This window comes from Pituophis catenifer, unplaced genomic scaffold, assembly GCF_029215685.1.
Source record: "Pituophis catenifer annectens isolate HBS135680 unplaced genomic scaffold, rPitCat1.0.hap2 SCAF_8, whole genome shotgun sequence".
Classification (NCBI taxonomy): Eukaryota; Metazoa; Chordata; class Lepidosauria; order Squamata; family Colubridae; genus Pituophis; species Pituophis catenifer.
The window spans coordinates 77,119,600-77,132,323 of record NW_027256888.1 but is presented as its reverse complement, the minus strand read 5'-3'; the positions used below and the strand labels follow the sequence as shown (position 1 = coordinate 77,132,323).

Sequence of the window (12,724 nt, the reverse complement as noted above, 5' to 3'; positions counted from 1 at the left end):
TAGCCTAAAAGTGATAAAAGCATTCGCAAGCTCTTTGCATCAGGTCGCAATTTTCACAGGTTATCTTTTCAACAACGTAACTGTATAGCCCAGAGGGAGCAAAAGGACTTGCACCCTTCACTTGACAAAGCTCTCTTTTTTTCCACTCAGAAGCGATAAGAGCACCCGTGTGCTGTTGCACTTCTGATTTTATTAAAAAACGCATGGGTATATATTTTATATCGACCTTTCATTAAATTTCTGAGCCACTTGATTTAGCTACGGCTAGCTAGGTCGCAAATGTGAGTCAGTCGTCATGCATCTGAATATCAATCACGCGACCATGGGGATGCTGCAACGGTCATACGTGTGAAAAACCGGTCGTAAGACACTTTTTTCAGTGCTGTAACTCCGAACTTAGGTCACTAAGTGAACTGTTGTTAAGTCGAGGACTCTGTACTGTGATTTGGTTTAAATCCTGTGAAACAGGTGTTAATGCAACTCCAAGAGATTAAAGCAAAATAAGAGAAGGAAGGAGAATGTATTAAAAGTCAGAGGAATGTAGGGATAGAGAATTAGAAACAGAGTGAAGGAAAGGGGAGAAAAATAAATAAAATAAAATTGAGAAATATTAGATAGGAATAAATTGGACTTGAATAGGTACGAAGGGAGTATGTATGTAACTGAAGTGTGATTGAATGTACAAAAACTATATATGGAATATGCATGATATTATATTGTAATATACACAGTGGTGGGATTCAGCCAGTTTGCACCACTTCGGGAGAACCGGTTGTTAACTTTCTGAGCAGTTTGGCAAACTGGTTGTTGAAAGAAATAAATAGGGCAGAGAACCGGTTGTTAAATTACTTGAATCCCACCACTGAATATACACGAAAGAAAAAGTGCTAGAAAAGTATGTACCAGACAAGTCGCACCAAGTCTAATGTTTTTAAATTGTATATTAAATAAAAATAATTTAAAAAAAAAAGTCAGCAGTATAATTGCACTGGGCATAATTATTTCAAATATTACAACCCGATTTCTGCTTACCAATTCATCGAGCCAAGACAGAGTTGACGCAACTGTCTCATTGATCAACGAACTATTCACTGTAAGAAGAAAGAAATGCAGCACTTTTGAATATACCACTGTAAAAAATAATGAGGGGAAGCTGCAATTAAAATGAATCTCGCAACCCCTCCCACCTCCCGAAAATTAAAATACAGCTACGTCTTATAATCCTCTTATGCTAATCAGTAATCAGTAGCATCCATAATGATCCTGCATTATATACAGTAAAAAAAGAAGTTATTATCCCATCACTTGTGCTTCTTGCCATTCGCCGTGGGAAAAATAAAGAAAAAAATACAAGACTAATCGCCTCAAATTATGTTGATGCCTGAATGACAATGGGGGTTACAATACTTCCCAGTGTAAATTCGTCATTAGAATTCCTACATCATCCAAGAGATGAAAGTGCTTTTTTTTATCTAAACTGAAAAGCTGAACTATTAAATGTTATGCCATGTTATCCTTTTTTCCTTATACATGAATAATAGTGTGAACAAACGTCTCGGCTTCCAATTAAGAAAATGGGGTTTCTTTTGTCTGGGTTCAAAAGGAGAGGCTCTGCCCCACAAACAGTTTCAGAAAAGAGCAAACCATAAGTGCAGGGTGCATGATAAAGAGAAAACAAAACAAAAAAAAAAACACTTATTCAAATTTTTTCCACTATTTATCCCAACTGTTGGAAAACCTATTGTTGTTTAACAACCCCTCCATCTTAGGTGAGATTATGCTAAGAAGTAAGGGGAAAAAATAGGATGGGATGGGGTGAGATGGGATGGGGCAGGGAAGGGAAGGGCAGGGCAGGGCAGGGCAGGAGGAAGGGGAAAGAGAAAGCGGAAAGGGAGAGAAGAAAGAAAGAGAGAGAGAGAGAGAGACAGACAGAGAGAGAGAGAGAGAGAGAGAGAGAGAGAGAGAGAGAGAGAGAGAGGGAGAGGGAGAGGGAGAGAAAGAAAGAAAGAAAGAAAGAAAGAAAGAAAGAAAGAAAGAAAGAAAGAAAGAAAGAAAGAAAGAAGAGGGAGGGAGGGAGGCAGGAAGAAAGGAAAAAGAGAGGAAGAAAAGAAGGAAGGAAGGAAGAAGGGAAGGAAGGAAGGAGGAAGGAAGGAAAGAGGAAGGGGAGGAAGGATGAAGGAAGGGAAGGAAGGAAAGAAAGAAAGGAAGGAGGAATGGAGGGAAGGAAGGGAAAAAGGGAGGGAGGGAAGGAGGGAAGGAAGGAACGAAGGAGGAAAGGGGAGGAAGGAGGAAGGAAGGAAGGAAGGGAAGAGGCAGGGAAGGAAGGAGGGAAGGAGAAAGGGAGGGAAGGGAAGGAAGGGAGGGAGTTAGGAAGGAAGGAAGGAAGGAGGGAGGGAGGGAGGGAGGGAGGGAGGAGGAAGGGAAGGGAAGGGAAGGGAAGGAAAGAAGGAAAGAAGGAAAGAAGGAAAGAAGGAAAGAAAGAAGGAAGGAAGGAAGGAATATTTCAGCTTAGGGCCTTTGAGGAAAGCAGGGGGAAGATATTTAAAGGCCTGGGGGATTTTTATTTCCACCCTGTCTTGCTCACTTTCGCACCATGCCACGCTTTCAGGTTTTTGCTTCTAAAACAGAGGGAAAAGTGGAACACTTGGACAGCCCAAATATACCCACACTTTCTACAGAAAGGAGCTAAATTAGCCTGTTGATCTGGAAGTCCTTCCCAGTTTCCACATGAAGTCAAAGAAGAAAGAAGGAACGAAAGAAAGAAAGAAAGAATCTCTTCCTTGCACTAGGCATGATTGCACCCTGTCCAATCATGTCCGACTTTAGGGCGTGATGCTCATCTCCGTTTCTTGGCTGAGGGAGTCGGCATTGTCTAAAGATGTTTAATATGGTCATGTGGCCAGCATGACTATATACCAAAGGCGGACGGAATGCTGTTACCTTCCCACCGAAGTGATGCCTGTTTATCTACTCGCATTTGCACGCTTTCTAACTGGTAGGCGGGGCAGGAGCTAGAGCAAGGAATGGGAGCTCACCCTGTCGTGTGGACCTCAGGTCTCGAAGCGGGGTTATCAGCTTTCCAGCTGACAAGCCCAGCATCTTTGACCACTGAGCCACCGTCTCCTTCCCCCCACTCCTTTTTGCACCAGAGCCATGTGCTAAAACCTTCCACCAGTTTCCCAACTTAACCAAATCATAAAACCATGAAATTCAAGTCAAATCCACGATAAACATCGTGGTTTTAATGGCAGTGCAGTGGAGAGGAAGCTAAACTTTCCTTAACGCTGTTAAGGAACAGAAATAAACATAGTTTGTTTGTTTGTTTCTTCTATACTGTCTTTTAACCAGGAACTTTTAAAAGTGATGCCCATCCCTAGGGCATTTATCGTCAACGATAAATTCACAGGGAAGAAACCGAAGAAGGAGGCTGTAAATCTTTTCTTTTGAGGCAGCTACACTGTTTCCCTCTTTCCAGCCACCCGCCCACCCTCACGACGTTAATCAATACGGACTGATGAACAGCAGGAGACACGGTAATCCGATCACAACATCTGGCAACTCCACGGTGTTTCTTTCCAGGGGAAGAATTTCAGGCTCGGTTGGCAACAGCTGTCAAAAGAGCAGTGAGGCTGCTCCTTGGGATACAGGTGCCAACCACATGTCCATGTTTTTAACTTGAGCAGAGTCCGCAGGATTGTCTGGGACGCTATCCATCCTGTCCACAACGTGTTTTCCTTGTTACCTTCTGGGAGGGGGGCTTTGGGGTACCCGAAGCAGAACATCTACATTCAGTCACAGTTTTGTTCCATATAGCATCAACCTTGGGAACTCTCAAGTTTCCTCTTTCCACTACGTATTCAAAATGGACAGTGATTTTGCTTCTGTTTGTGTGTGTACACATATGTGTGTGTCTATGTATGTGTGTGTATTATATATATGTATATACGTACATATATATACATATTCTTTCTAGCCAGGTTTTACCTACGTAAGCTAAGATGTTCCACAGCCCTAGTTCTGTGAAATCTCATTCACAAGTTTCTGGGCTTTTTGTATCTTGCTGAAAAGCAACAACTCTGTGCTGCAACACAGAGTTGTTGCTTTTCAGCAAGATACAAAAAGCCCAGAAACTTGTGAATGAGATTTCACAGAACTAGGGCTGTGGAACATCTTAGCTTACGTAGGTAAAACCTGGCTATATATATATATATATATATATATCCAGGTTTTACCTACGTAAATATACACACACACACACACACACACACACACACACACACACATACATATATGCAGTATATCGCACAAGTGACTACAGCTCCTCACGTTTTGTAAATATTTAAGTTTATCTTTTCATGTGACAACACTGAAGAAATGACCCTTGGCTACCACGTAAAGTAGTGAGTGTACAGCTTGTGTAACAGTCTAAATGTGCTGTCCGCTCAAAATAATGCAACACACAGCCGTTAATGTCTAAACTGCTGGCAACAAAAGTGAGTACTGTATACTCACTACTTTACACCGTAGCCAAGTGTTCTGGCCCAGCTACAGACCGCAAAGAACGCAGCACACACAAAGTCTGTACAAACCTTAGTTTACTAAATTAAATCAGTCTTTTTTAAATAAAGGCTGTTCATTAACTTTCTTAACAGCCTACAAGAATCCAAAGAATAAATAATTTTAATCTTACTATGGTTGGCAGAAAGCCCAGAAGAAATTTGCAGAGAACTAAGATCAAGGCACGAAGGAGAGTGAACGAAGTTTTTCCCTGCAAATTGCTTCAGTTGGCATTCCTCCTTAAATAGGCTAAGGGAGTGGCCAATTAGCCCCAAGCCTTACTCTCGAGGAGACCTCCTCCTGAGGAGCCACTCCTGCCTTTTGGCAGCTCTGCACGCCCGTGCATCGAGAAGAGGTTCCTCCTCTTCTTTCTCTTCACTTAAGGGAGCTTCTGGAGGTTCTGAAGGCCCTGGCTGAATCCCCGAATCTGGCACCACATCTTCTCCAGCCTCCTCATTATCCAACTCAAGTGCCAGCTGCACAGGCTGCTGGCACAGCACCACAGCAGCCTCCTCGCTGTTGAAATCAGCTACTAGCTGCACAGGCCGCTGACGGGCCACAACACCAAGTGTCATTTTTTTCAGTGTTGTCACAAGAAAAGATATACTTAAATATTTACAAAATGTGAAGGGATGTACTCACTTTTGTGATATACTGTACGTGTGTGTGTGTTTGTGTGTATATATATATGTATACAGCATCTTTTTTTATAGTGTGGTGACCAAAACTGGATGCAGTACTCTAGGTGTGGTCTTACTAAGGCTTTATAGAGTGGTATTAGGACCTCCCTTGATCTTGATTGTATCCCTCTGTAAATGCAATTGGTGAGTAAAGGTAAGTGGTGAGTAAAGGTAAGTAGAACCCACCCCTGGTCCCCAGGCCTTGAGTTTGACACCCCTGCTCTTCTGGGTCTAAGATTTCACTAGGCGCCACCCCAAAATGATATACTCAATAGTGAGCACTGGTGAGAAGTCCTTCTACGACTTCCATTTCAAGACTGAACGTGCCACTTTCGTATTTAATCATAATTGAAAAGCATCTAGCAAAGGCCAACTCAGGCGAACAGGTAGGGTTCAGAACAGGACATCAGCTCATTTTCCTTTTTGGCAGGAGACCAGATACTCAAGGTTTCTTTCTTTTCTTTTTTTTTCTTTTTTTTGCCTCTGCCAAAGTCTGACTCACCTCAACTTAACAGCAATTATCAGATCACCTGTGCAACGTTATTTAAATTTTGTTTGTTGTAGTCCTGGTTTTTTTTTTAACCATGAGATTCATTTATTGCTGAGAAGATGCCTTCTATGCCAACTTCACTTGTGGATTTTTTAAAAAATTATCAATATTTTATGCTGGTTGCAATTGGCGCGCTCCGGATTTCTACGACCTCAACTCCCATAATTTCCCAGCCATCTATCTTTTCTTTCTCAGCTGAGACCTATATTCCTTCAATCACTACCTCTGAATTACAATATATATCTCCATTTTAAATCTCTACTGTGAGACAATAAAGAGCAATTTTCTTACAAAAGGTCTGTAGCTTGTTTTAGAGAGTTTATCCCAGGCCACAGGTATTTGCCTAATGAAGCTCTAACATAGCAGTGACTGTGAGAGGGATCTTGGAGTCTTAGTGGACAACCAGCTAAATATGAGCCAGCAGTGCAGTGGCAGCCAAAAATGCCAATGCAATCTAAAGTTGCATTAACAGAGGGATACAATCAAGATCAAGGGAGGTACTAATACCACTCTATAAAGCCTTAGTAGGACCACACTTAGAATACTGCATCCAGTTTTGGTCACCACACTATAAAAAAAGATGTTGAGACTCTATAAAGAGTGAAGAGAAGAGCAACAAAGATGATTAGGGGCCTGGAGGAAGAAAGATACGAAGATTGCTTGCAGGAACTGGGCATAGCTAGTCTAGTGAAGAGAAGGACCAGGGGAGACAGGATAGCAGTCTTCCAATATTTGAAGGACTGCCACAGAGAGGAGGGGATCAAGCTATTTTCCAAAGCACCTGAAGACCAGACAAGGAACAATGGATGGAAACTGAACAAGAAGAGATTCAACCTGGAAATAAGGAGAAAATTTCTGACAGGAAGAACAATCAACCCATGGAACAAAAGTTGCCTTTGGAAGTTGTGGGAGCTTCATCACTGGAGACTTTCAAGAAGAGATTGGATTGCCATTTGTCAGAAATGGTGTAGGGTTTCCTGCTTGGGCAGGGGGTTGGACTAGATGACCTACAAGGTCCCTTCCAACTCTGTTAATCTAATCTAGTTGGTGCCATAATGTACAGCCCATTTCTGGGAGATACAAGATTTCAAAGGGCAACATTTTGCCCATTTAAATATTCCAGATGGGAATAACAATCAACAGAAAACGGTGGTTGAAGGGTGAACGGTTATCTTAAACTATTACATTCCCCCCAAAAGTAAAAGAACATTGAAAATACTGGTCCTCCAGTTGAAGAGAATATCTATAACTCAGGCTGAACTGTGGAGTTCTTGGTGGTCTCTAAGATTGGTTGTTTGCTTGCAAACATTTTGCGACCCAACTAGGTAACATCATCAGTGGGAGTGTGGCGTTGATTCTACCCACTTCAGGAATAATCTAGAACAGTGTTTTTCAAACTTGGGAACTTATCCCATGCCAGCTGGGGAATTCCGATAGTTGAAACCCACACATCTTACAAATTGCCAAGCTTGAGGCAGATTGTTCTAATAACCTTTCATATTCTGTGATCCTAGGACATCAAAATCAAATTTTCAATTAGTGCACAGATTCCCGGGGTGGCTGGAGGATACTAGAAACTGAAATCTTGCCAAGTTTGAAAGGCATTGCTGTGGAAGCTAACAGAAGAGGATTGAAGAGACCCGAACAGCACAAAACTGTTTCCATTGAAGCAAAGATTACGCTTGTTAAAAAAAAATAATGGAATGTCCCAGCTGGAGTAAGGATGTACTCAAGCTCAAGGCCACAATTAGCGATTGGGGCAAAATTCACCATCCTGGTCCTACAAATGGAATCTAATGGAACAAGGATGAAAGTTTGGTACCTGAAGCTTTCGTCTGGAAGGATTTTTATTTATTTGTTTTTATTTTATTTCAAATTTATATACCGCACCTTCTCCCGAAGGATCGGGGCGGTGTACAGCCAGATAAAAAACATGCAATACAAACATTAAAAACAATTAAAAAGATATATATTAATTTGGCCCCAATTTAAAATAACAATGACAGCTTAGGCCAGGGGAATTCTGGGAGTTGAAGTCCACAAGTCTTAAAGGTCCCAAGTTTGGAGACCCTTGGCCTAGGACTTCAAACCAGGGAAGCAAGAATCCAAGTTTTCGTTAGAATTTAATAAAATAATTATTGATTAATAATTCACCCTTCAAAACAAAGAAATAAAATTTTCCATCCTTACCTGGATCTGGTGGTGCGCAGGTACAGGAATAAAGCGTAATTTCGTTCACTTTAAAATGGGAATTGATGGGATAATAATCGGCGAGTTTGATCATCTTCTTGAAGGCATCATAGATGAAGATGAAGCTGATCAGAGACGAGAAGCCTTCTTCCGTGAACCGGGTGAAGTACTGAACTAAGAAGCTAGCATCGGTGGCCACCAAGATCAAACAGAGAAAGGCCGACCACAAGCCAATCCAGAGACGGAACTCCAGATAATCAAAACCATTGTCTCTGCAAAGGAAGAAGCCAAGTGGGATTGAAAATAAAGAAAATAAACGAGGGGGAAATAGCATACACCTATTTAAATGGTATGCAGGTAGTTCTTGATTTACAACCTTTCACTTAGTGACCATTCAAATTTAACTTATCAGCCTTTTTCACACCACTGTTGCAGCATGCCCATAGTCACCTACCCCAAATCAGCTGTCCCCAGAGGTGAATTTTAGCAACAGATTTGTTGGTTGTGAGCTCTGTGCCTTGCTTTTTTTTTTTTGCTTTTTTTTTCTGCCTCTGAAACTTCTGAAACTCCACTTCAGAAAAAACTTCTTTTCCTGCCTATGAAAGCCTCTTAAACAGCTTCAGAAAAAAAACCTCTGAAGCTCTGTTTGGGGGCTTCTTTTCTGAAGCTTCATTTCTGATGCTTTTTTCAGCCTCTGAAACCTCCTTTTGAGAAGCCGGGTGGGGCTACTACATTCAGAGTATAAAATGCACCCAAATTTTCACCCTCTTTTTTTGGGGGGGAAAGGCGCGTCTTATACTCCGAAAAATACAGTACTTTCATTCACGGTCAGCAAGGTTTGTCCAAACAGTTTTTCAAAGGAATATTTATCAACACAGACCTTATCTCGCTTGGCAAGCTGCCACGAAACTTGTTTCCAAATGCAGAGTAATGCAAAACTTGGCACAGAGTCTCTTAAAGTCATGAACAGAACTTTCTACTCTTGCAACTACTGACCGAACGAATTATTTCCTGCAAAAGCCCCCTCCCCATTCGCTCCTCTTTTGTTTCCTATGGGAGGGTCCAATCATCTCCAAGGTGTGGCTTTACTCTCAAGTCAACCCTGCTCTCTGAATTGTTCTTGTCTTCTGGCAGCTCTGCGCATGCGCACACTGGGAATGAGTTCCAGCTTTCCTCTGTCTCGTTGCTGCCTATCTCCCTCTCTGTCTCCGACGCAGAGCCCTCGTCTGAGCTTTCCCCAGCCCCCAGGACTGGCCCAAGTTCCTCCCCAACCTCCTCACTGTCTGACTGCTGCCAGCTCTGCTTCAAAGAAAAAATGAGGAAGCTTCAAAGAAAAAATGAAGAAAGTCCAGCTGTCTTTTTGCAAAAAAGCACCTTTGGGAACAACCATGACCTGGATGACTGAGAACCTCCGTAGATATCTGACTCATATTTATGACGGTTGCAGTGTCCCGGGGTCCTGTGATCACTTTTTGCGACCTTCTGACAAAAAATGTCAATGAGGAAGCCAGATTCACTTTACAACCAGATAACAACTGCAGTAATTCCCTTAATTGTGGCAAGAAAGGGATCAAAACTCACTTTAACAACTGTCTTGCTTAGCAACGGAAATGTGGGGCTCAATGCGGTTCTAAGTCAAGGACTACCTGAATTATTTATTTTCAGGAATAACTAGTCATTCCGGAATTGAGGTCCTTCAGAAGGGCAGACTTGTGGGCCAACTTTTCTGGAGGACGCTTCTAGAATAGGTTGCTGTACATTTTTCTATCAGAAGCCCCCATGATATCACCAGCCCCTCTTCCTTTCAGACTTACTTGCTGAAGTTAAATAAAAGCCGTTCGAAGACCAAAACAGGACCAGTGCTGCTCAGAATAGTAAGTGGCTGGCCGGCAAATAGACAAAAAACAGCTCCTGTAACGGCTGTGCCCAAAAAGCTCTCCAACACCCCCTAGATGCAAAAAAAAAAAAAACACAAGCAAATACATCCACAATCATTAAATTCGTTCCCACTCCAGTGTTTTAAATACCCAGCATGTCCCACCCAGAGAAAAATGGACAAATCTGGAAGCAAACTTCTTTTTTTCCATTCCTGGAAAGCAAAATCTGTAAGGTTATTATGAGATCCCCTATTGTAACACTGCAGTTTAGAGCAGGGGTGTCACACTCAAGGCCGGGGGGTCAGATCCAGCCTGCAGGATGCTTAGATTTGGCCCACCCTGGAAACAGCGAAGGACCGGCCTGCAGTGCTTCTGCCAGAGAAAATGGAGCTCGGGAAGCTGCAACGGCCTCCTGCAACCCTCTGCCAGCATAAATGGAGCTCAGGAGGGCCGAGCAATGAAGATGATTAGGGGGCTGGAGCAGGGGTGGGTTCTATTTTTTTTTACTACCGGTTCTCTGGGCGTGGCTTATTTTGTGGGTGTGGCTTGGAGGTCATGTGACTAGGTGGGCGTGGCTAGCTGGTCAGAGTCAATTCTGGGAGGTCCTCGCACTTACGACCAGTCCTCGCACTTACGACCCGACTCATTTGTTTGCTTTTAACACTGATCAGCTGTAGGGCGGCCCTTTGAAGAGTTTAAACAGTTTTTTTCCCCTCTAGTCATCAGCTGGGACTCAGGAGGCAGCAATAGATTGGGGGTGGGACCAAATAAGAGGTAAGAATAACGTGGGTGGGAGGGGGGAGAACCGGTTCGGTGATGTCATATCGTCACCGCTACTGGCTCGGCCGAACCGGACCGAACCGGGAGGAACCCACCACTGGGCTGGAGGATAAAACATAGGAAGAACGGCTACAGGAATGGGGTACATCTAATTTAGTGAAAAAAAGGACCAGGGGTGATATGATAGCAGTGTTCTAATATCTGAGGGGCTGCCAGAAGAGGGGGTCAAGCTATTCTCCAAAGCACCTGAAGGCAGGACAAGAAGCCATGGATGGAAACTAATCAAGGAGAGAAGCAACTTGGAACTAAGGAGAAATTTCCTGACAGTGAGAACAATTCATCAGTGGAACAACTTGCCTCCAGAAGTTGTGGGTGCTCCATCACTGGAGGATTTTAAGAAGAGATTGGACAACCATTTGTCTGAAATGGTAGAGGGTTTCCTTGTTTGAGCAGAGGGCTGGATTAGAAGATCTCCAAAGTCCCTTCCAGCTCTGTTATTCTGTTACCAGTGAGAAGCTCCAAAGGTCTCCCTCCTTGACAACTCCTGAAGAAATCCCTGTATTTATATCCCCAAACACCCCCTTCCAGATATGAACCCTTTCATACACAGAGCCAGAATTTCCATCACTAAGCAAGGCGGTCATTGCGTGAATTGTGCCTGCGCCAAAGGTGCTTTTTCAAGAGGCAACTGGACTGTCTTGTTTGAAGACAGCAAAGTCCACATTTTTGGACAGAGAGGACTGCTGGTTTGAAAGAGGGGTCAAAGAGGCCATCTGTGTCAAAATTGAACAGCCTGCTCTCAACAGAGGGGGAGGGATACCACATCATCTATCTCCTGTTTACAACACAGCAGTTCCAAGAAGGCTCCACACCCACTTGCACCACTCAGGTGACCCTGAGGGCACAGACAAACCTCCAAGCGGCCTCAACAACTCTCGAAAAGAGCCTGCGGCGAGAAAGTTCATAAAGTGGGGCAAAGTTCACTTAACAATCGTCTTGCATGGCAACAGAAATTTTGCAGTCCATTGTGGTCGTAAGTAGAAGACTACCTGTATTCTTCATAGTGACGTCCAAATTTTGGCTAATAGGTTTGGCCCAGTGAAATTTCATTTATTTGTAGGAAACCGGTCAAAAAACAACAACACTCAACAATCTCCTTTAAAGATTGAATGGTACTTTCATTTCCTTTCTGAAAGCTGCTCTTTTTATCTCCCCCCCCCCATTTTTTATCTTTGTAGTTATTTTCAACTTTTATGATTCATATTTATTGTGTTTATTCAGTAGCCTCTGGGGCGTTTACATTAAAATACAAGACCGGGACTCTGTCTATAAATAAACAGATAAATCTAGCATTCGGTTCAAACCATTTAACATATTTGTATGTTAAATAACAGAAAGAAGACAGTTTTTGTGGAAGCACTACACTTTGATTCAAGCCAGCCCCACAAGCCAAAACTACTTGCATCACAACCAAACCAAAAAGAGCCTGTAGTACAGTGGACTAAAGCACTGTTATTAATATCTGCTGCTTGCAATTACTGCAAGTTCGAATCTCACCAGGCTCAAGGTTGACTCAGCCTTCCATCCTTTCAAAGGTAGGTAAAATGAGGACCCGGATTGTGGGGGCAATGAGCTGACTTTGTATAAATATACAAAAGTATGAAGGCTATGGCTTAACGCACTGTAAGCCGCCCTGAGTCTCCAGAGAAGGGCGGCATATAAATCAAATTAAAAAAAAAAAATCCTCTCTATCTGCATGAGCCAAAACACTGGACAAGCAATGAGAGTTTCTGTACCCCAGTGGTTAAGACGCTGAGCTTGTCGATCGAAAGGTTGGCAGTTCAGCGGTTCGAATCCCTCATGCCGCATAATGGAGTGAGCTCCCATGACTTGTCCCAGCTTCTGCCAACCTAGCAGTTCGAAAGCACGTAAAAAATGCAAGTAGAAAAATCGGGACCACCTTTGGTGGGAAGGTAACAGCGTTCCGTGCGCCTTTGGCATTGAGTCATGCCGGCCACATGACCACGGAGACGTCTTCGGACAGCGCTGGCTCTTCGGCTCTGAAACGGAGATGAGCACCGTCCCCTAGA

General features: G+C 43.1%; 1 protein-coding gene across 1 annotated transcript in view; it reads right to left on the bottom strand.

Annotated features, from left to right (window-relative positions):
* SLC4A4 (solute carrier family 4 member 4) overlaps window positions 1–12,724 on the bottom strand; it is a 195,135-nt gene that overhangs the window by 43,442 nt on the left and 138,969 nt on the right. Inside the window, exons 13-15 of the mRNA XM_070948389.1 lie at window positions 9,792–9,925; window positions 7,978–8,249; window positions 1,033–1,091 (exon numbers count right to left, since the gene is read on the bottom strand). Of these exons, the coding sequence (XP_070804490.1) occupies window positions 1,033–1,091; window positions 7,978–8,249; window positions 9,792–9,925 (465 nt within the window). The remainder of the gene's footprint in view (window positions 1–1,032; window positions 1,092–7,977; window positions 8,250–9,791; window positions 9,926–12,724) is intronic.